The 22,602-nt window shown below is 44.5% G+C and overlaps 1 protein-coding gene across 1 annotated transcript; it reads right to left on the bottom strand.

The window, feature by feature from the left end:
- Positions 1 to 3,129: 3,129 nt before the first annotated feature.
- LOC142768606 (uncharacterized) lies at positions 3,130 to 11,732 on the bottom strand. Its single transcript, XM_075870619.1, has 4 exons — positions 11,609 to 11,732; positions 6,440 to 6,658; positions 4,879 to 5,176; positions 3,130 to 3,729 (listed from the first exon to the last, which is right to left on the bottom strand). The coding sequence occupies exons 1-4, from the start codon at positions 11,706 to 11,708 to the stop codon at positions 3,315 to 3,317; spliced, it is 1,032 nt and encodes a 343-aa protein (XP_075726734.1). The 5' UTR covers positions 11,709 to 11,732; the 3' UTR covers positions 3,130 to 3,314.
- Positions 11,733 to 22,602: the final 10,870 nt, after the last annotated feature.

Below are 22,602 nucleotides of genomic sequence, written 5' to 3'. Positions count from 1 at the left end.
CACTGGCTAACGTGCTCAGCGGCTGAGACGAATTTCGTGGTTTTGATCGTGGCTGCGGTGGTCACATTTCGATAGAGGCGAAATGGTAGCGGGCTATGTACTACTGTATGATGGCAACGCACGTTAAAGAACCCCATATGCTGAAAAGTTCTGCAGCTCTTCCCTACGGAGTCTCTCAGAATCTTGGTGTGGTTTGCAATATTTGCCGGATGCGGAAAAACGGTATCATGTACCGAAAGTCCGACACTGTGCAAGTTGAACAATTGGACAAATTCGTACAGTGCAGGGAAAGTAAAGGTGCCGTCCCTGTTTACACTGGCTCAGCAGAGTTACTTACGTGTATTACGTATCGTGATTCACTGCTGTTCTAACTTCACGTGTCTTGATGTACATTTTGCTCATGAACTGTCTAGGATAACTTTATATTAACTGAATAGTTGTATAATATGGAGAGTAGCTAAATTTTTATATACAAGGAAATGAAAGTAAAGGCCAGTAACACGTAGGCAGTTTCTTTCTTTTTGGGGATGGAAACCATTTATTTTCATGCACAAATGTGCAGGTGTGTTTGTATGTGTACGTGTATAGCTACGCAACCATTTGGATCATTTCAGGGCGAAAGGGCACTTGTGACTCCGTTCATCTCTGGCTATGTCACTAACGTTCATTAAACAGGATGAATGACGCATCCCAGTTCACTCATGCGGGCGCCTGTGAAGCAATCGGAAGGTCCCTTTGGTGTCGCGAAAGCTGGCGTTTTCTGAGCGTTTTAGACGTGGAATTGATATATTATCTGGTGGCAGTTGCTGTGATTGTAATTGTCGTTCTTTTTTTTTATAATGTAACATTTTCACAGTCATCCGACGCTACACGAAAAGCGACAGGCGCCGTAGCGACGCCGTCTGAAACGGCGGGGTTGCTGTGACCTACGACTAGTGCATGCAACAAACACTACGATTAGGAATTGCTTAAAAAGCCAACTGACACTACACAAAAAAATGACAGACGCCGTAGCGAAAGACGCCGTTCAAATATAGTGCAGTGCTGTTAAATACAATGTTAAATTGCTCGTTAGTCAGGTGACAGAGAAAAAAAATTGCCATAGCAATTTTTTACAACAAAAAAGTATGAGTGCACTGGTAGCCAGGAGAGAAAAGGTTTGTTGTGATTGTACCGAGAAAGAAAAGAAACACGTTGGGATGACATCGTTTCGAAGATAAATTTTTGAAACCAAGGGGTCAAAACATGACTCTACAAAATGATCCCCGCGAAGTCTGCTTCTTGGAGACGGCGTACAGTGGTCCCTTTTCGAGTTACTGACACACTTTTCGTATATTTGTGGCCTCAAGCGTGGGAAACTGTATATTGACAAACCCAACACTTTCAACACGCCCCGATAAAAAGTAGGCGGTCAAATACCATATTTTTCTCGTAGAGTGCGTAAAAAGAAATGCAACTTTGAGGTAAATATACGTAACTTGTCTTCGCGACGATACTTCTGGTCGATTCGTAAAGTTCAGAGCTCTCTACAGGCCAGAATTTCAACAAATCGAAGAAAAAAGCTCTCCCGCCCGCAGCAGACGACCGTTCATGGCGGTGGCTTTCGGGGCAACAACGGTGTGTTCTGGTGGCTTCAACCGCACGCGCTCAATGCGCCATCCAGCGCCCCCTATTAGAGATCAGGGGGCTATGCAAGCGCTGAAGACAGTATTAAGATTGACCAGATCACCACATAGGTTACGATTTTCAAAGTACGTGAGTTCGTATCGCATATTCCGTCCTTTTAATTTGCCTTCATTATATGCCGTAATTCTTCGTTCGCGGTGACAAATATTTTCCTATCTCTGCAGGTATTTGCTCTTGCTATGTTCTATGTTACAATAAACGATAATCGGCAGACCCCTCGTACCTTGCCAATGAATGATATGCGATGCATGAAATGGTGCTAAAGATACGTACATAATTACACACAGACATACGTCGAACAGCCGCCGATATTTTATGTAACTAGTTATTTGCAGTTGCCAAACCATGCCAACAGCAACACGGAAGTAGCGAATGAGCAACACAGGGAAGGCGAAGACAACATGGAGCACTGGTGCTCGCGAGAACGGACACTTCTAAATAAATCTTAGACAGTTATACATAAATGAACTTCAGCGGATGGCGCCTAACTCCGGTGTCAGCGTTTTTTAAACGCTCATGCGTTGATATTATCCTTGTTTGGTCTCGTCGTTCCTGGGCTAATTAGATGGTCAATCTTTTGTAGCATAAGCCTACGCGTGGATATATGCCACATAATTGGGGGAAAGGGTTTTGTGACAAATACGATAAAATTTTGAAATAATTGCGATAGCAATTATATGGACAGTCTAGACTGAGTTTTGCCGTCACCAAGACCGCCGCCGTCATGCATAATATATGTATACGTATTTTGGTTGATCCTAGTCCTACTCACTTTTCTCTCTTTCACACTATCTTTTGTTGTAATTTTTTGTATTTTATACTTGACATGCTGTTTGGAATAAAGCTTTAGACAATAGTGTCCGCTTGGTTGTGTTGCCTTCTTTTAGCTTTCCGTCCATATTTTGTGCCGTGCACCATCATCCAATACCAACCCCAACTTGCCACTCTTCTGCAACTAGAGACGCTGTACAAGCCTCATGGACCAATCGCTATTGATTAACGGTGGAAATGAGCAACGTCAAGCACCCACGGAAAAAATAGAGATAGTGTTCGAATGGTGGTATGCAGATTTGGGTGCACGTTAAAGAACCCCAGGTGGTGGAAATTTCTGGAGCCCTCCACTACAGCGTCTCTCATAATCATATGGTGGTTTTGGGACGTTAAACATCCGCACATCAATCGAATGGTGGTATGACATAAAAGAAAAAAAACAAGCAAAATTCTATACAGAAAAAAAATGGGCACAACGCGCCAGCCTTGTTTCAGTGCTTTAATTTTATTTATCGCACTGGCGTTCAATATTCACTTACGATAAAACATGCTGCCGTACTAGACAGTTCATACTTACCAGTAAATTGCGGTTGTACACCATCTACACAAGAGAACAAAAGACAAGAATGGGCGCAAATTTTAAACTCATTGAACTTTATTGAACGTTTGCTTTTGTCTGTGTACTGTGTCATTGAGTGGTTTGTGCGCTGCCATCTTTTCCTTGCAAAATTTACCAACTTTCTTAACTTCAGGTGAGAACGTACGAGGCAGGCAAATGCCAGCCATTTATGTAATATATTTAGAGATTACAATGCATTTTTATGACATTCCGTAGCTTCAATGATAATCGCAGTATATTAGAGAAGTATGTCGGGAGGGAGTTCAAATTTAGGCGGTAGAGTGGGATCCACATAACTGCTGACGGTGTTCTTCTCACTTCCGCCAGCATAGTTCGGGAAAGCACCATTGTGCAATCGAGCCAGTCTAGCCACCATAGTAAGAAGTGGAGCCTTGCGTCTCGCACCGCCACACTTTCCGGCAAAGTCGTCGGCTTGCACGTCATCGGCGGCAACGCAGAGGGCGCCCTGCGTCAGCAGGGATACCGCCTTGGCCTTCTCGGCGAGCGTGTCGGCGTCATCGTACGAGACATTGTACACGAACCGGTTCATCACCGTCGCAACGAAAGAGCGACTGCGGTCGTTGCGCAGCGGAGACTTGTCCACCAGGCAACACTGGACCGTCTCGCAAACCTGGGAGTACTTGACCATCGTCCTGCGATTGGTGATTCGTGCAATGAGGGTAACCATTGCTGGAGCTGTGTTCATCTAATCAAACAAACAAATGAATTTAATAGGCAAGGTTGTTTCAAAAAGGGCCTGGTGGTAGATGCGTTAGATAAAAGAAGTTTTGGGGATCTTGTTTAAGACCTATATTTTTTGCCAAATCATACGCTAATGTCGTTCTTCACTTCCAGTACCACAAAACCAGACAGAGAACGTAGCTTGGGCAACCCAGGGATCTTCCTGACTATCGCGCGCTTGCCTAGGTACTGCTGCAAGCTGTTGCGTGGCGCAGATATCAACGGGTTGACTAAAAAGCGTTTTTCGCAATTTTAAACAAATTATTGCAATATTGCTTCGGTTACGTCTGAGCTTTTCTCAATTGTTTCTCTAGCGACACAGCTATGTCCCTTGTCTTCCCCGGTGGCCCTATACGCTCCTCCGCCTGACGAAATATGGGTGGGTATTTTCTCTTTGTTTTGGGAGCAATCGATATCAAGCCTCGAACGCGGATTGATGTTATCGCATGCTCTGTGGACTGGCGATAGCGGGCGGGTGTTTTCTCTGCATGAGCCGTGTTGGTCACCAGTCCTCGTCAGCTTTCATTTGCTGGTCGGACAAATAATAGTGCGTGTGTTGTACATTCTTACTTTACTTGGCCACATAACGGCTATGACACAATCCCGCCAAAAGTGTTCATTTTTTATCTGGTTATGATGGCGAAGAAGGCTCCAGCAAGATTGAAAAACGTGGACCTGTTTATTCCGATGAACAAATGCCCAAATAACTGATGCTCAAAGTGAAATTCTTACACGTTTCTCACTGATAGCGACGTGAAGATTGATCGGCTGTTGAGTAATTTGGCCGCTGGTAAAAGTGGCCGGCATTTTCCATGTGCCACCACTGATTTTGGCGTTATAGCTGGAGGCCACATAAGCCCTAGAATCAACTGTAATGGTAGCGTTCTATGCCTCATTCATTTGGATGGCTATAAAGTTACCTGAATTCTTTCCAGTAATTCGGGTGCGGTTTGTGCACGGCACTAGCTACACGTGTAATGTAACGGTAACTCTAAATATAGGAGAAAAATAGTATTTTGGCAATCACAATAGAAAGAGATTACTGTGCCTCGCACACTCACTGCGTGTCCATCCGCATCCCCATAAAGCTGAGGCTGTAGCAGATGTTGCTAATGTTGGGAGCTCCAGCGGCAACGTTCTCGGCCCTCTCCTTTTGGGCACGCTTGAGGATATCGGTCATGCGCACCATGTCGACTCCTACATGACCCGTGTCCGTGTAATTAAAGTTGTTCATGAATACGGCACTGTGTATTCGGCCGTCATCGTCGATAGGGGCATGCACGTGGTATATGTTGGCCAGCACGTTAGGTTTGACCAAGGTCCTGTAAGGGCCACTGCGAAGGATTGCAGCGGATGAACCTGTGTGTGGTGCGAAAAAAAGGAATAGCATCCATGCGATGAAGGAGCCATGAGGTACAGCTTCTCTAACCAGCTACTTCGCATTGGCCATGATGCTAATAAAAGGGACAGATATTCAAGGATGAGAACAGCGGGATCACATATCGATGCCAAGGAAACTATTGAACGTTTGCAGTAAAGTACTGTGCAAAACGCATCAGGACGGTTTACAGTGAGTTTACCTTCACGGAAAATATCGATGGCGAACAAAAACAGATTGAAACAATAATTCAAAAGCGCAGCAAATCTTTGATGGCATTAAGCAAATGACGCCTAAACACGCATTCACAGAGCTACATGCAGCTGTGAGTGGGAGCTTACATTTATTTCGTTTTGGTTTGGCTTTAGTTTTGGCTTGGCTGGGCTAAGTACGCATTAATCATCTAAGTACATGCTCATCACCAGTAAAAGTTCACCTACATGGGAATTTAGAAAGTGCCAAAGAGCCCCAGGAAACATCTGCCAAAGCGAGTTGAAGACACGCCACACGGAACCTTACATAATATACAACGTGCACTCTCGGTACCAATAACATCGCATATCTCAATTCCTGACAAAATGCAAGTTTGGCAGCACGTGTTTGCGACGTAGTACGCGATGGCCTAGCAGAAGTATCTTCGGGCACCTTTAGGGACACTATCACTTTTGCGAGATTCCACGTCTTGTTGTGCAGCGACTGTTAGATGCAGATTGTAAAGCCGTAAGCGGCACGGTATGCTCATTTTGCATCGTCATCGATACGCCGTGCAACTTGCAACTTATCTATACGCCGGCTGCTTTGCTGGAGGATGGAGCGAGTTATGCTTGATTATACGAACGTGCGTACTCGTATCTCACACGCTTATCCTCGAGAAAATTCCTTAGGTGTTTCAGAAAAGTTAGCCGAATATCTTTAAAGGTGCCATGCAGAAGAAAACCGACACGTGCGCGGCGCAAGGCTTCTTTTGCTGCCACGGTGGTAACGTTTGTTTACAGTTATGATGGCAGCATTGAACTGCCACGATATTCCCACAAACACGACCACGACGCTGTTTCCTGTTCCGACCAGAAGCATCTGGCTGATCCTCTGGCTAGCTCTAGCTACTAGCGACCTGCCAGAAGTCCCAACAACGAACATCTCCACTATCCCGACTTTTAGTGAGACTAAGTTGCCTGACCGTAGGCCAGAAGATGACGTGACTTAGACACCTTTGCCCTAAGTCTATAGACTGCGGAGTAGCCAACCTTTCAATGAAACGAATCGGTCGATGAGGTCAGAACAGAGCCGGACGTCGTCAGCACTCTCGTTGCCCTTCATGTAGAATTCAAATCCGTCGAGGCGGAGAGACCTCGACCTGGTCATGAGTTCGTTTATGTTTGTTCTTGAGCAGTCCTCGGGTGGTACGGTCAAGTAAAGCCGCGTCCGGTCGAACGCGGCTCTCAAGAATTCCTGCTCGCTACGGTCTGCGAGTTGCAGCGAGAAGTACACAGTGATGATGAATTGGGCAGTCATAACGATGGTGGAAAAGCTCTGTTTAGTGCAAACTGTGAACGACTACTGTAAACCTAGAAGAGCGCTAAGCAGGTATCTTTGAGCAGACGTAAGGGCTTAGTACTAGAAGAAAAAGGTGCGCTAGTTTATTGCGGCTGTGTTCAGTGCTTATGTCGTCTCTTAAAGGGGACCTTCAACGCTTATTTACGGCTTCTTAATTTTACAAGTATTTCTAGCTGGCTTCGTTCACTGACGGCTTAAGAGATACGTCTTGCAAAAACGGCAGCGATAGGGCCACACAGTGCAATGTTATTAAGCGTAGAGATATTAAAATAAAATGAAACGAATGCTTACCCGCAACACGATTTTAGCGGGCCCACGTATGCGTGTTTCCCTCGCCCTTTGACTTCAGAAAGCTGCCCAAATAAATCGACTGAAAGCCCTACCTTACAGGAAGCTTGCATGATAAATTGCCCGTTACGTCTAGCGTAATAAGGACGCCGTTGCGATGTTAACAACTGATGTGGTACTTGAAGAGGCAACAACACATGCGAAATGAGCCAGCTCGCGACGGCTTCTGTATTGTTTTATAGCTTTACAGATATTTTCTTGTTACACACACACACACACACACACAACACACACACACACACGCACGCACACACACACACACACACACACACACACACACACATATATATATATATATATATATATATATATATATATCAACGCTCTTGCATTTTTGCTTTAGACAAATTTATCAGCGCAAAAAACGACGGAAGAGAAGGAACATACACACATAGCGCTGTAGACACAACTGATTTACAATTTAAAACGTAAGGGGCCTTTTTGTAGGTACGCATCAATACAACAGAAGATAACATGAAGAGGAGATGACAACCACGTGACAATCACTTACCCGAAAGACAAAACACGATAGCAATCACACCGTCTAATTTTCCCACGCCGAAAAATTGTGCCCTCAAAGTGCGGGAAGCAGCCGCAGTCTCAGTAATGCATCGCTAAATGACTGCAGGCGACCGCTGAGGGGCTCAGCAGGTGCTCTCTGAGACGGAACTTAAGACACCTGCCCGTTTGTCCAACATAGTACATGCCGCATGAGAGTGGCGAAGAGTATACTACTCCTTGCTCGCACGGCACAAAGGGACGGCGGTGCTTAGTTTCGAACATGTCCTTGTTTCCATGGGAAGCGTTCACCGCGTGGCACAACCTGGAGAGCTTTCCAAGGGCCGCGAATGCCACCCCGATTCACGAAACAGGTTACCACGCTTAGTCACAAGAATTGGTTACCCACCTTCGTTCAACGAAAACTCAAGTTCAACTCTTAGAGGCTACGCCAGAGGCGGACAACCACCCCTTTTGCGTCTGGGAGGCGCGGCACAGCCTCGTCCACAGATGGCGCCGCCAAAAACACAATTAGAAGCTCAAAACTTGCATTGCCAAGCTCACCCAACGAGCGGCTGAGTACGAGGCCCAGCTCACCGGCACAAATTTGGTGGAACGATGCAACGCGGTTGCTAGACTAATGTCTTGCCAGAACATTTGTCGTCTCTTTCACGCCTTGATTGATCCGACCCATACCAGAGCCGAAACACAAACACACCTCCAACGGGCTATTCATACCTTCGATTGAGACACTTCAAAATTTGTATGCAAACTACACAATTCTTACCTCTGTGTCCGACGTGACATACAAGGGCCAGCGTACTCGAATGCAGGTTCCGAGAACGCGAAACTGGATCAACCGTTCTGGTTTTATGACTTGAAGGCGGGGTTGACTAAAATGAAGCGAGGAACGGCACCGGGGAGAGACAAAGCAGTGAAATTACTTGCCAATCTTTCCGACAAGGCCTACGACGCACTCCTAGCGTACATAAACAGTATCTGGCTTGGTGGGACACCCCTCCTAATCGAATGAAATTCTACCCTGGTCACTTTCATTCCAAAAGCTGGCAAAGCTATAAAAACGGATAACCTTCTCCCCATCTCTCTCACGTCTCGTGCGGGAAAGCTGATGGATACTATGGTGTGAGATCAGCTATCCGAGTTTTTGGAGAACCAACACGTATTTGCTGACACCATGTTCGGGTTCCGCCCACACCGGTCTGCACAGCATGTCTTGCTTCAGTTAGACCATAAAATTGTAACTCCCATCAATAACCATGTTAATGACAAGCCAGTACTCGTCCTCTACTTGAAAGGAGCTTTAGACACCGTTACACAAGACTTCAATCTGACTTACCTTTCTCAAACCAACTGTGGGCACAACACGTTTTCATACATCAGACAATTCCTCTGTGACCGACAGTCATAAGCCTAATACAAAGTGAACACGGTCCCAACCAATTAGGAAGAAGTGGTACCCCCCAGGGCGTGGTCCTCTCACCTCTACTGTTTATTATGGCTATGATGAACATACCGGCTCAGCTGGAGAGTGTTGAAGGCATACAACACACACTATATGACCCCGACATTACCATATGGGCTAAACACGGATCGGTAGGAGATATAGAAGTCAACCTGCAGCAAGCGGCGGAAATCGTGAATACCTACGCCTGCCGCTGCGGCCTTCAGTGCTCCTCAACCAAATCGGAATTTGTGCACATTCGCTCTTCGCCAAAGTGCACTACCAAAAGTGAACTGTTCTTGCAAAGTGGATCCATCCCAGAACACGATGAGATCAGAGTACTGGGTCTGTTTATTCACAATCATCGCCGAGTCGATACAACAATGACAAAACTGCGTAAGGTATAGGACCAGGTGTGCCATACGGTCCACCTAGTCTTGGTTTTCAACAAGCGGGAGAGGTTACGTTGCAGAGACACCTTGCGGCTGGTGCATGCATTCGTAAACAGTCGAGTTCTCTACTCAGCTTCTTGCCTCTACCTGCGCAAGTTTGACGAGAAGAGGCGGAAATGTTGTAGGCCCGTGTGCTCAGATTTGGGTGCACGTTAAAAACCCCAGGTGGTAAAAATTTTCGGAGCCCTCCACTACGGTGTCTGTCATAATATGGTGGTAATCGGACGTTAAACCCCACATATCACTCAATCAAATCAAGTTCGACGAGAAAGCCCTTGCAGTGATTTTCAGGAAGATGTACAAGCGTGCCTTTGATCTCCCAATAACCACGTTCAACAAGCGCCTTATGGGCCTGGGGATGGTAGGCACTTTTGCAGAGCTTTAGGAGGCACACTTGACCGATCAATACTCGAGACTTTCAAAGACTCTGTCGGGTCACCACCCATTAGCCCGACTGCACATCCAACATCCAACAGAGACGGAGGAGCGCGTACGCACTCCAGAAGTATGGAGATAAGCCCTGCATATGCACCCTCTTCTGGCCAACACGACACCTGACGACCACAGTGGCAGGCACCTTGCGCATGTGGAGGCGCTAGCTCACCACTACGGAAACAAACACGGCATATTTTACGTGCACGTTTCCAGCCCTCACCATGGGGGGTGGTACACGGCTTCAATCGTCCACCAAAATGTCGTGGTGAATGGCTTCAAATTCAAAGCACAGTGCATAACATATGTGGAGGAAGTCGCCATCGCACTAGCTGCCACAGACCTGGACTCGCGCATCGTCATTACAGACTCGAGAGGAACCTGCTGAAATATTCAACGCGGGTATGTCCCACACTTGGCATACCACATCTTACAAAACAGCAATTACGTCGGGGGCCCCGCTTCCCGAAGGATAATATGGGCTACAGCTCACACAGGCCTCGAAGGCAACTAAATGGCTGACGCCACCGCCCGCTTGCTCACTCTTCGGCTAACGCCTTCAGACCTTTCTGAAATGGATCTGGAACCCAATCCGGCCTTAACGTTTCGAGAAATTGCTTAATTCTACCGATTCGGCCATACAGTTTATTCTAAACGCTGTAAGGGCCTTCCAATGACGGAGGAGCGTTTACTCCTCCGCCTTTACACCAAAACACTGCTGTGCCCGGCAGTCTAAAAGATCTCGATCTTGCCTGTACAGGAGAATGCCCGCACTGTACGGAGAAGTCTTCGGACATCTTCCACATGGTGTGGGCATGCCAGTCAACCACTCGTCTCACCCCAAAACCAAACCCCACCCTGGAGAACTGGGAGACGGCCCTGCTCGGCTGCTTCAACCTGTCGAGCCAGAAGGCCCTGGTCAACCTAGCCCGAGTCGCATTGGACGCCAATGGGCTTTTGTAATAAGGAGCCCACCTTGTGTTTATGAGGGTGGCTCGCACTGGGCTACCACCCACATACTCCCTGTATATAGATATATTAAAGAATTCTGTCTCTCTCAAGAATAAAAACGCAGGTCAGCCATTTGAGTGTTCTCTTTCAGAAAAGAAACAGCCTTTTTTACACGCTCTTTAGAGTGTAAATAAACAAACGCTAACTCTGAGCTGACTGATTGTGTTGCCATAGAAAAGCTGGGGAAAATTGCATAGTAAAGCGTATGCCTACAGGTACTTAATGGCAAGGATAATGCAAGTTAAAAAGAAATGGCACTCATATATGACAAGTAAGAAACTGTCCGAAGACATATATTTTTTTAACCGTCTGACACAAAAGGTCTCATAGAGTTCAGAGCAGCAGTCACAGGTTGGCTGACTTGTGCGGTTTAACTTCAAAAAACTCATTGGGCTATAAGAGAGCATGGTCAGCTATATCACATTACTAGAGGCCCATGGGGCCGAAATCGACCCGAGCCCTTTCCCACTTGGTGATATATAAATTCGTTACCAACCAATTAGAGACACTTTAGTGTAGAGCTCTGCTTTATTGCGGCTACATGAGTTTTTATACCGTGCCCTCACATTGTAGAGTACCAGGATGTAAATATAACTGTCTGCGTTTCCTTCAGACTACAATTCTTTCAGCAGAGTGTAAACAAAAGCCAACCTTACCGCGTTCATCCAAGTCATTGCCCCAGGGCATCAGTATGAGGTGCGTACAAAAACGGGTCGCGGGGTTGACCACGTCGTGCCAGAGATCTTGGCTCCGCATTCGGCATATCAGAAACACCTTCTCTCGAGCTGCAGTATATATATATATATATATATATATATAAAACTTGTGCAGAGTTGAACCAAAGTTGAAACGAACCTACTTGACATAATGAGCATTGTTAATACTTGAAGGGAGAATTACTTAACCACCACGAAATGGGTAGTTCGGGGCCAAGAGGTCACATGTGTTGGTGGGTTGTGGTCATGGAATTTATCTTTCGCAAGGGCCTGAACATACAAGAAGATGAGAACGAAGGTTGGGGCAGTCGGCATGAAGGCTTTTGAAAAAAAACAACAATGTCTGGTGACGTTCCTATTAGAAAAAAGGCCTTCACATTAGTCGAATACATCACTCGTCCTTGAAGGTTTGATGTCCCAATATAAAAGCCGAATGAATATACATCTTTAGATTGACTGGAATCTGGATGTCTACTTCTAATCGGACTCTTTGTTCACAAGATGTATTTCAACAAGAAGTGACCACATAGGCTGTATGACTTTAAAAAGGTTTAAGACCCTGGATGTCTCTGTAGCTCGGAAAAATACTGTTTCAGATAACGACACCTATGAGCAAGCCGAGTGTTTGGAAACCCTGGGTGAGCCAAGAGGGCTGTTTCTTCTTAGAAAAATATTTCTCTCTGTAAGAACTGATCACAGCCTAATATCAGTAATACGGGACCCTGGGAGATGTTTCATTACACGATATTGCCACAGCATATAATTTTCAACGGAGTGTTCGTGTTAGCATCGAGTTCTGTTTAACAGCTTGCAAGATGCGTTTCCATCACCAGGTGGCTAAAGTCAGGACTTATGATTGAAAATGAGAACAAACTATTATATACTAGGTTTTTCGAGCGTTTGACTGTTTCACGGGCCTAAGAAGATGGAAAGAATGCTTTTTCGTCTTAAGCTTCACAACATGCCAGTGACTACGAGTGTCAAATTCTGGAGCACGGAAATGAACCTGCTGGGTAAAATGGTTTTCGAAAATTTGAAAAAAGCTTTTTGCTAACCCGTGGCATTACGCGGATGTGAAAGCCGACTCATTATTCAGTTTTGTATGTATCCTAAATGTGCGCAAGCCTCTCCCGTAACCTATGTCTGAAGCATTGATAATCGAGATATTTCTGAGCTTATGCCAGAGATGCCTTCATATTGATTCGCAGGATGAGGACACCGTGAATCGAACGCAATGCTTGACTGCGAAGCTACTCAAAGGAAATTTACTAATAGTAATTGCTGGGGTCTTATGACACAAAATCGCGTCATGATATCAGATACGCCATTTAACTACGACGACCTGCATGTCCTTTGACATGCACCAAGAAATAGGCACACGAGTGTTCACTCGCATTTCAACCCGCTTTATGTGCAGCCACCATGGCCGTAAAGAAACTGTGCTCCAAAATACACCGCAATGATTATAAGAACAGGAAAAGTGAACCGCAAGTGCGTGCTTCTATGCAAAAAATAACTAAAGGGAGCTATGGTGCTGTAATAATTCGGCTGCCATAGAAATTATAGGTAGTACATGGGTTTTCCTAATCTTCATGCTTGCGGGCTTCGAAATGACCGAATCGTGGCATATTATTGCTGTGTTTTGTTTTCGCTTCGAATAAAACAACGAACTGTGCTCAACTATCTGAGCCAATTGGAATTCGTGAGCTCATAAAGGTCAAGGTGATAAAGCGTGACTGCTTAACTTTTGGAGAATTTTGTCTTACGGCAAGGCGGATACAGACCACATGGAGCAAAAGGTTGATTGATTGATTGATTTGTGGGGTTTGACGTCCCAAAACCACGATATGATTATGAGAGACGCCGTAGTGGAGGGCTCCAGAAACTTAGACCACCTGCGGTTCTTTAACGTGCACTCAAATCTGAGCACACGGGCCTACAACATTTCCGCCTCCATCGGAAATGCAGCCGCCGCAGCCGGGATTCGAACCCGCGCCCTGCGGGTATGGAACAAAAGGAATCGAAAAAGCGAAGATTAGACAAATCCATGTTCTATCCATCATTCCCTTGCTGGCTGAGGCGCTGTGCGTGCAGCTACCATCGACAGTAGTGCCGAAGTTCACTCTAGGAGTATTTATATAAAACTCGATGTTTCTACATTACAGTGGGATGCTATATCAGAAATCTGGAGAGGCGTCGCACAAACGACCAAAGCGCGGCAGCTCATCGACTCCGCAACTAAAGAAACAGTGTCACTCATCCTATCAGCGAAATTTTCCGAAGGCCTCATGTGCTGTCTGCATTCAGCGTGTGCGCTCAATGATGTAGGCTTGCGTGCATCGGTCTTTGATGCGGAAACGCCGTGAATTTGTTAAGTTATATCCGACTATGGTAAAGAGGAATGATTTATTTGGTGCCTTCGCTGCAGTGACACTTTTGAGCAGTTCACTATTGCTAAAATAGCAGTGAATAAAGTTGTTCTACTTTTTTAGAGAACTCACCAGTTTCTTCAGCTTTGGTGCCACGACCTGCATTGAAGAATTTCTAGGTGAGAATGTATATGAACAGATGGGCACCATAACTAATTTTAAAGTCTTAGACCATTTTGTACGACCACGTTCTCAAATATCCCAAATCAATTATAGCCCGCTAAAACTATTTCACTTAGAAGTGAAAATACAAGTACTTTCAAGGGACAATAAATTTCCTAAGTAACTAGGCAAGACTTTCAAAGAAAGCACACCTAACGTAAAGGAGTGTTGGATACAGGGTCTTTTCGTTGTTTAGAACTAGTTTAGTTGTTCACTATAACGCAATCGCTCTATATTATCAGCTCCGCAACTTGTGTGGTTTGATTGATTGATGATTGATTGATTTGTGGCATTTAACGTCCCAAAATCACGATATTATTATGAGAGGCGCCGTGGTGGAGGGCTGCGCTAATTTTGACCACCTGGGGTTCTTTACCGTGCATTCAAATCTGAGCACACGGGCCTATGACATTTACACCTCCATCTGAAATGCAGCCGCTGCAGCCGGAATTCGATCCCTTGACCTGCGGATCAGCAGCCGAGTACCTCAGCCACTATACCACCGTGGTGGGGCAACTTGCGTGGTTTAAAACAATTATCTGGTTCAAAAAGTGAACGCTGAAGCCTATGCTTGTTTATTGTTGAGTAATAATAATAAACTCACAAATGGTGTGCTAGTTGCTCTCAAATGACGCATAGGTTATGCTTAATCATTCGCAACGTGTTCAACACTATTCAACTGTTATATTACTCTTGTTTCAGCACTTCATGAAATAGACAAAAAAGCTGTCTTTTCAAGTGTCATCACGAACGCTGTAACATCGCCAGTTGTGAGTTAGCAAGAGAACCTCCGCCAATTAGTGCTCAATCGCGAATACACAAACACAAACTACCAGGAGCCCCTAAACAAAGGTATGAATACACAAAAAACATACGTTTATTGGCTGTGTGTGTTTCGTGTCCTTTAGGCGTGATTCGTGTCGCCATTGTTCTGTTGACGTTACGTCACGAGGAAAGAGGCGTAGTCGCTCGACAGTACTGCCTTACTATTACGCGAGATCAACTGACTCCGCTTCGATTTGTGAGTTTTTGAAAGCACATGTGGAGATAAAAACAAGTATTTAAAAAGCACAAAATTCTGAAAGACTAAACGTTCAGTGCTCCGGTAGTTCACACGTTTCGTGATTAAATGCGAAGAGAGCACCTGTTCGAAGGAGAGTGAAGAGAAAGAAATAGCTCTCCTATCCTTGAAAGTAGATTAGTTTAAGAGCCCTTTAGGGTTAGCATAGCTCGAACTCACGGCTAAGAATGAATACGAGTCCAATGCCGAGGATGACAAGAACGAATGGAACAAAGCAGGCAAAGAGGACGTCGCTTTTGCCATCCTCAAAGGACGGCTGGTCCTCCGGATCACGTCGTCTGCGAATAAAGCAGGGGGGCAAGAAATGATATCGAAAGCGGTTTGTTAGGAGAATGCCTCAAATGTTTCACTAAAAATCAAGGCTGACCATCGACGCTATTGGCGTCAGAATGTGACATGACAAAAAGTGCGAGGCCTGCGCGAAAAGTGTAGTACAGTCACTGCGGAAGCTCACACCCTCAAGGCACCCACTATCCCATTCACTGATTAGGTGGCCAACGATGATGAAGAGTTATGGCTGAGCCCTTCAGAGTGAGCTGCCAGCACTCAACGACCTACTCGTTTTGAAGTCTATATTCTATGATGCCTGATTGCATAGTTTCCAGTCTGTGACGCCCGGTTGTTTCTTAGACTTCTTCAATACTTTTCTATGTATATTAAAGATGTTCATGGAGGCGTGATGCGTGTATACTTTTTATACTGCACTGTTTTTTTTATTACCAGCATGGCTCAGTGGGCTGTGATCTCAGAATAACTTTTGCTACCAAAATTATCACGTGTTGCTGCCTCAGTGAGAGTCTTCATCACTTCTTTGATTCAAATTTGTGTCGTCACCCTAACACCACTATTGCTCTACCTAGCGGGTGCTAATATGACGTCGGCACGTATCATTGTCCCCTGGTCATAGATGACATTATTAAGGGGGCACTATAAAAACTTGTTTGGCGCAGAAAGCCTTTTGTCGGAAGTGGGATAACATCAATGCACCAACTAAGAAAAATGATAAATTAGCTTTCGCCTCTGAGTATTCTTATAGGAATGCTGAAAGAACCGTGTGAGTTTTAACTGAAGCCTGAACACACTTGGTATTCAAAGCAATAAAAGAAAACAAACTGATACGTATGACTTACGGGGTGCCGTCCCCTGTAGAAATAATCGTGAGAACGCTCAATGACTATTTGCGAATGAAAGCTTGGAGAAAACGAATAACTAATGATAAAAAAACACGGGAAAAGTGGGTGGTCTATGTACGATCAAAGATATCCTTTTGAGCTGATACTGCTTCAGCGTGAAGTCCTGCAAATGCACTTGGAAAGACAGATTATTTTTTTTATCACTTTACAGGACTGCGACGCTGATATTATGGGCTTCGTTTTAGTGAAATGAACTTGAAGTTTTGGATTAGGAGCATAGATACTGTTCTTTTAGCCGAAACTTTTATTTTTTTGCTGCAAATAAAACGTAAAAAGTGCTGAGGCCAAGCAATAAGCAAGTTTTTAATGATAAATGATCTGATGAAAACTCCACATTCGGCAATTTCGCACATATAGGATTATTTCTGGCATAGCTATGATCACGAGGGCCGTAAATATGCATTCAGGCGAGAGGAGACTGGCAACTTTGCTTGACGACACTCCCAATCGCGGGTTCAGCGCTTGTCACTGAATGAAAGCCAACCTGTATATACCCATCATTAGCGATTGCAATCTTTATATAACTTTCTAGAGAGAGTTGAAAGCACAATAGTAATATAAATGAAAATTAAATCGACTTAGCTTGCAAAACGGCCTATTCAGCAAGTTTATGAAAGAGACGTTACTGGAGTTATTTATTTTGACGACCGGTTGTTTACGCTCACGTTCTAAACTCTAACTTATCTCGCTAAAAAGAAAGTAGTGCTGCATTAGTGTTAACATGCTAACACGCTTGCTGTAGTTCTGTCAGGAGTTTCGTGGAATTGTATCATGAGCGAGTTGCTCATTTGTTGTTCTTTTTTTTTTGAGTCATAGTCTTCCGTCTTATAACAAAAAAATCTTTAAACACTTGGAAACCTTCTTTCATTGAGTTAATAATGTGTATCTTTCTCAACATGCTTACTATTATATAAATAAAAGAAACTCAAGAGATAAGAATGCGAAAAACCACCCGATATAAAAAAGACCTCCTTATACGAAGTCTTGTTCTTGTTAATTACAACTACCGAGCCGGAGTGAATATTGTCTGGGCTGTACGTGAAACTCCCATGGTTCTTGCCGTATACTCCGAAAAAAAAAACAGTGTTATTGAGTGCGACATGAAACTTAGTGCTGTAGAGAAATCCTCTTGTAATGACGCGAACTTTTTCTTACCGGATTCAGCGACAACTTGAGTTGCTGTAAGAAATTCAATAGTTTTAATGAGTTTTCATTGCGTAGCGAGGAAGTTTCAACACTCTAGGGCTTATTATTCATTGATTCAACTACAGATGATAAATCTGTTGTGATTGCTGTGATTGTTGGGCTCATTCGAGCAAGCTAAAACAAATTGAAGGAGATTGACAGTACTGCTGTCGTTATGTGGCCCGATGTGCATGTTGCCGCTCACCAATGTTCGGGTAGAGTAGACGAGGTGTGGGAGGTAAGCATTCTTTTTTTTCATTCAATGTATTTCTAACACTTCCTTGCGAAGAAGTCAAAACTGTCATTTTTACTGGTCATGCAAAAATCTGTACAATATGGCACCTGTAGCCAGCACGAATAAGTAAGGCACCGTCCTCCACCCGAAGAAAGTAAAAATACGTGCAATTCCACTTGATGAGAAAGCTGAGTGCAGTACAATGATTTGCCTCTTCTTAGGCGACGCTCACGTTGACAGGCAACGGCGTCCCGATGTGTTAAACGTGCACCCTTCTGGCGTTCTTGATGGGCAAAGAAATGTTCATGTGGGACACTATAGCATCCTATTCGCCCCGTACCCTCAATTTCATTCCCCACAATTGATAATCTCTACTACACAGGGCTACGCTAAGCGTAAATGGCTATGCTATGCTCTAACCTGCCTGTGAAACGTGAGGCTGAAGCAGTGACTGTTCTCAGCACCTCCATAACTTTCATTTCTCGCCTTCCCTGTTCAGGGTAGCCTACCACGCTCAGTCCTGGTTAACCTCTCAACTTTAGTTTTATTTTGACTCTCTGTCTGTTTTTCTTGCTTGTTATGCTGAATTCACTCCTGCTTACCATCACTTTCATTTTACGCCCCTCGGTGTAACATACTATACACAGCTCTGCTAGCATTGTTTCGCGAGAGTGACGTCATAAATGTTTGCGCAACGCTTTACCTTTTTTTCTTCCTTATTGCTTCTCCTTACACACGAATCACTCCTCTTGACCTCCACTTTCGGTTGTCGCTACCTATACTCTACTTTACAAGACCAGGCTCTGCATGGCTTTGCTTGTGTGGAGCCAAGCGATGACATAAAATAGCACCATATAATGACAACATAGAAAATGCAACAGCATGCCGGAGCATGAGTCCATAAAGTGCTGCGCGCTTTAAGAAATCACATAAGCACCGAATTCATTCATGCAGTGAGTGTAATATTAAAACAATATGCGGGACAGACATCAAGCGTGGAAGCTAGCATAATATGCAACGCATATATTGGGTAATATTGCTAAGAAAGTGCAGCGACATGAGACAACAATTAGCACTAAGCCAATTCATAAAAAAACACAAGAAGTGACAGGTAACATGCTTCAATTATATCAAACTATGTAAATCAAGTAACTTTCGTCTCTGTACAAACTGCTTGCTTTATTTCAAAGAACATCACTCGGATATCGATCCTTGTTTAGTAACACCTTCTTTCTTGACCTGCTATTGGCACTCTCTCACAGTATTGTGGGGGTTCGCCACAGTTCTGCTGTTTGAATTGTTAGATGTTGCGTTTGAGAATGCAGCTTCTTCATCTACTAACCAAAATATTACATCGCCAGCACGGTCATCGTATATCTTGTTTGTGGTGGTAGCGACGTGGTTGCTTGTTCACCATATGTGGTCGCCGATTTGGACAATGTTGTTTTTTGTCGAAAAGGTTTCGCACAGAAGAGTTCATACAAACCGAAAATTTTGATGCGCTTATTTATGGAATTTCAGTCATTTCTGTGACGGATGTACATAACTGAAATCTTGGTGAGTCACTGTGTACAACACTTTCATGTTAAAAAGGCAGTAGAATCAGCCATATTACAATGAAGAGTCATTCTAGCATCTTTTCGTCACCATCAAGATCAGAACGCAATGAAAACCTTGTGCCGTGCTGTACGTTTTGTTTTTCTCATCCCCAAGTACATAAAACTAAACGCGCTAAACATGAATCAGAATTTACTGTGCGCTTTTATTATACTGTCTGCTTTGATAGTAAAGGAGCGCTAATAAAATGTGGAGAACGTTTGTATGTTTCTAACAGCGAGAAGGTGAAAGCAGATTTCGATCCATAAAAATGTAAAAATGAAACTCTGAGCAAACGCAGCGACGTATTCGGTTATTCCAGTGACGCACGCAGCGCCATGTAGCCGTGCTCCGAAGCTGTCACATGGTGATAAAACTGTGACGCAGTTAGGTCTTTCGGTAGTCATAAACCAATGAGCGCGTCTTCACGGTCTGCGACGCTGACGTAAACGCTGGTGACGTCACCGTCTCGTCCACCATTTAGACCATCGGCTGCGTTGCCTATAGTCGCTGGAATGATCGAATAGACAACGTGCAACAGAGTTCTCGAAATGTAAATGCAGTGCCAGAACCCACGGCAGAGAGACCAGGAGCAGTCAAATTGAGCCGGGCTGCGAATAGAAGCAAGTGGAACTCATGTGCCTCATAGATTCTACCTTGCACGCTTGACCGGGGTGCCGCCGTATGACAGGAATGGGAAACGCGAGTCACCTCTTCTCAAAACTCTCCAGATCTGCTGTTCTAGGGAATTGTGCAGAGTCGACAGGGATGAAGCAGACGCAAATCTTAGGTGCTCACGTCTTTCGCATAGTTAAACTACATTTATTCGACCGCGCGAGATGCTTAAACAGGCAGTAAGGCTTCTACCTTGAAACTCAGTGTAAACTGAATTAGTCTTGAGCACGGAACGCCTGTTTAGATGTCGTTCATCAATAGGCCGCCAGTTACTTTGATAGCGCAATGATCAGAACAGCAGCCACAGAAATATATGTTTTCGAAACAGAAGTAGAAGTCCTCTATTATCGAAAACACAGGCAAGTATCCAGCAGGTTGGATTAACAGTACCCAGCAGCGTGAACGAGCGCTTCCCGCTTCGGATAACTGGCTAAATACTGAGATAATATAGCGTATAACACTGATGTTCATGTGGAAAGAGAGGATACGTGAAGCCACCAGTCACGACTGCTACCCAGCACCCGACCGCAAGTTACCTGTGAGGTAGGCAAACTTAACAAGTGCGGGTTCTATGCCGCCCTACCAGTGCTTTCAGTGTTACCTTCTCCTTCGTCTTGTTAAACGACGCTCGCATACTTTGCACTGAACAAGTAGCGTAAAGATAGTACACCGCTTCGCAATACAATTCTAACGCACCTGGACATGTTATAAGTAACGTCACGGTGACACCAATGGAAATTTTTTTCGCTAGAATATTTGTGTAATTGTGATCGCGATAAAAATGCTGAAAATTCTAACTCACTTGAGCTACTCTCGCCGGTTTTTCCAACTTGTGGCTTCGCATTTGGTGACGTGCCGAAGGAAGAGATCACTTCTGGTGATCCTGGCCCGTGCGACATCCATTCGTGGGACCTTGATCCAAGTGATATCCTTCCTGGTGACCTTGGTCCGAGTGATGAGGTGACTGCTGGCGATGTTTGCCAGGATGATGTCGTACCTCCTGCTGACCTCGGCTCAAGTGGTGACGTTGGTCCTGGTGACGTATGCCCGAGTGGTGTCATCACTGCTGGAGACCTTGCTCCGGGGGGCCCTCCAGGAACCGGTGACGACTCCAACCTTGATGCGTGAGCTACGCTTGCCATAACGACACCCGACGCAACAAGCCCAAAAATAACTGTTGCGACAAAAATTCAGCCATCAGTTCAGAAGACTTTCTTGCAAAATATTTGTTGTGCATGTATATGCTTGAGCCTCACCGGTATAGCAAGAAAATTCTGTATTGAGTCAGACATCACCGTCTCTGGCACCGTCACTTCCTTTCCTTAAATACCTTCGAAGCTGACAATGTTCGCGTTATCAGTTGGAGAAAAAATGTTTGTGACAGTACGAGACAGCTCTGTAACCATCAGCTAAACTGCAGTTCCCCGCCGAGAAAGAAGGTAGTGCTTCCAAAACCCAAAAAGTGGTATCAATCTTGAATGGGTGATTTGTTTATGAGAGCACTTTGAGATGATGGTGCGTTTCACAAAGCGGCGTAGGAAGTTTACTGCTGCTAAACACGTACTATATAGGGCCAGCTATTTATATAGTTCTTAAAATATGGCATTAAATTTGTATATAAAATAGTATAGAGTGCTTTGACATGCATTCAGGTCAACTTTTTCTGCATTTGTTTGCGAATGTTAACCTCTGAGGCATCGCTATCGCTTACCGTGCTCTGCTTTCAACAGTGCCGCGGGCCATATCAAATCAGCGTGCCGAGCTATGAAAGATGACTTGGTGGTGAGTGTCTCTCCAAAAGATCGTTCAGTATCACGTCCGAAATTCTCCCTAATTTTTCTGAATTTATTGCCTTTAAGATCCAAGTTTTCAGCAAAAAGAACTCTTCAAGGTTTCAAAATATTGCGACCAGAGGACACAGCATATTCGTATAGTATTGCGGCTAGCAACTGATCCACGTGTTCAGCAGTACTTTCCAGGGCTATTTTTGATTGGGTATGTTTCTAGACTGATAGGCAATGAAACGCGTCAGAAGTTGGATGATGTTTGCCATTTCAATGTATCTTTTGCTGGGAATTCTTCACTGTCCCCACGCAATTGTGAAAGGATTGAAACGTCTCTTAGTATCACGGTGGATCAAAATGCACTAAAGAAATATTTTTACTCACCAGACACCCAAAGTAGAATAAACTTCTTCTTCTCTTTACTGAAGCAGCAAGCAGAAAACATAAGTTTTTCTTCGTCTTTTCTCAGTGTAATGCTAGGCAGGATAAAAGCTAAAAATGGTTTTTGCGAAACCAACGATATTTCAATCCCCGCCATACTTCAAAGCTGACTCACCTAGAGGTGAAACCTGCGTCTGAGAACATATTTAGATT

The sequence above is a fragment of the Rhipicephalus microplus genome, chromosome 8 (assembly GCF_043290135.1).
Source record: "Rhipicephalus microplus isolate Deutch F79 chromosome 8, USDA_Rmic, whole genome shotgun sequence".
Classification (NCBI taxonomy): Eukaryota; Metazoa; Arthropoda; class Arachnida; order Ixodida; family Ixodidae; genus Rhipicephalus; species Rhipicephalus microplus.
This window is presented reverse-complemented; position numbering and strand designations above follow the sequence as displayed.

Bases quoted from the DNA above. Each gene is read 5' to 3' on its own strand.
- LOC142768606 (XM_075870619.1), bottom strand. From the start codon at position 11,708: ATGCGGAGCCAAGATCTCTGGCACGACGTGGTCAACCCCGCGACCCGT. The intron at 5,177-6,439 runs GTTGGCTACTCC...CACCACACACAG, and splicing joins CCGATTCGTTTCATTGAAAG to GTTCATCCGCTGCAATCCTT. The intron at 3,730-4,878 runs GTGAGTGTGCGA...CACCAATCGCAG, and splicing joins GGGATGCGGATGGACACGCA to GACGATGGTCAAGTACTCCC.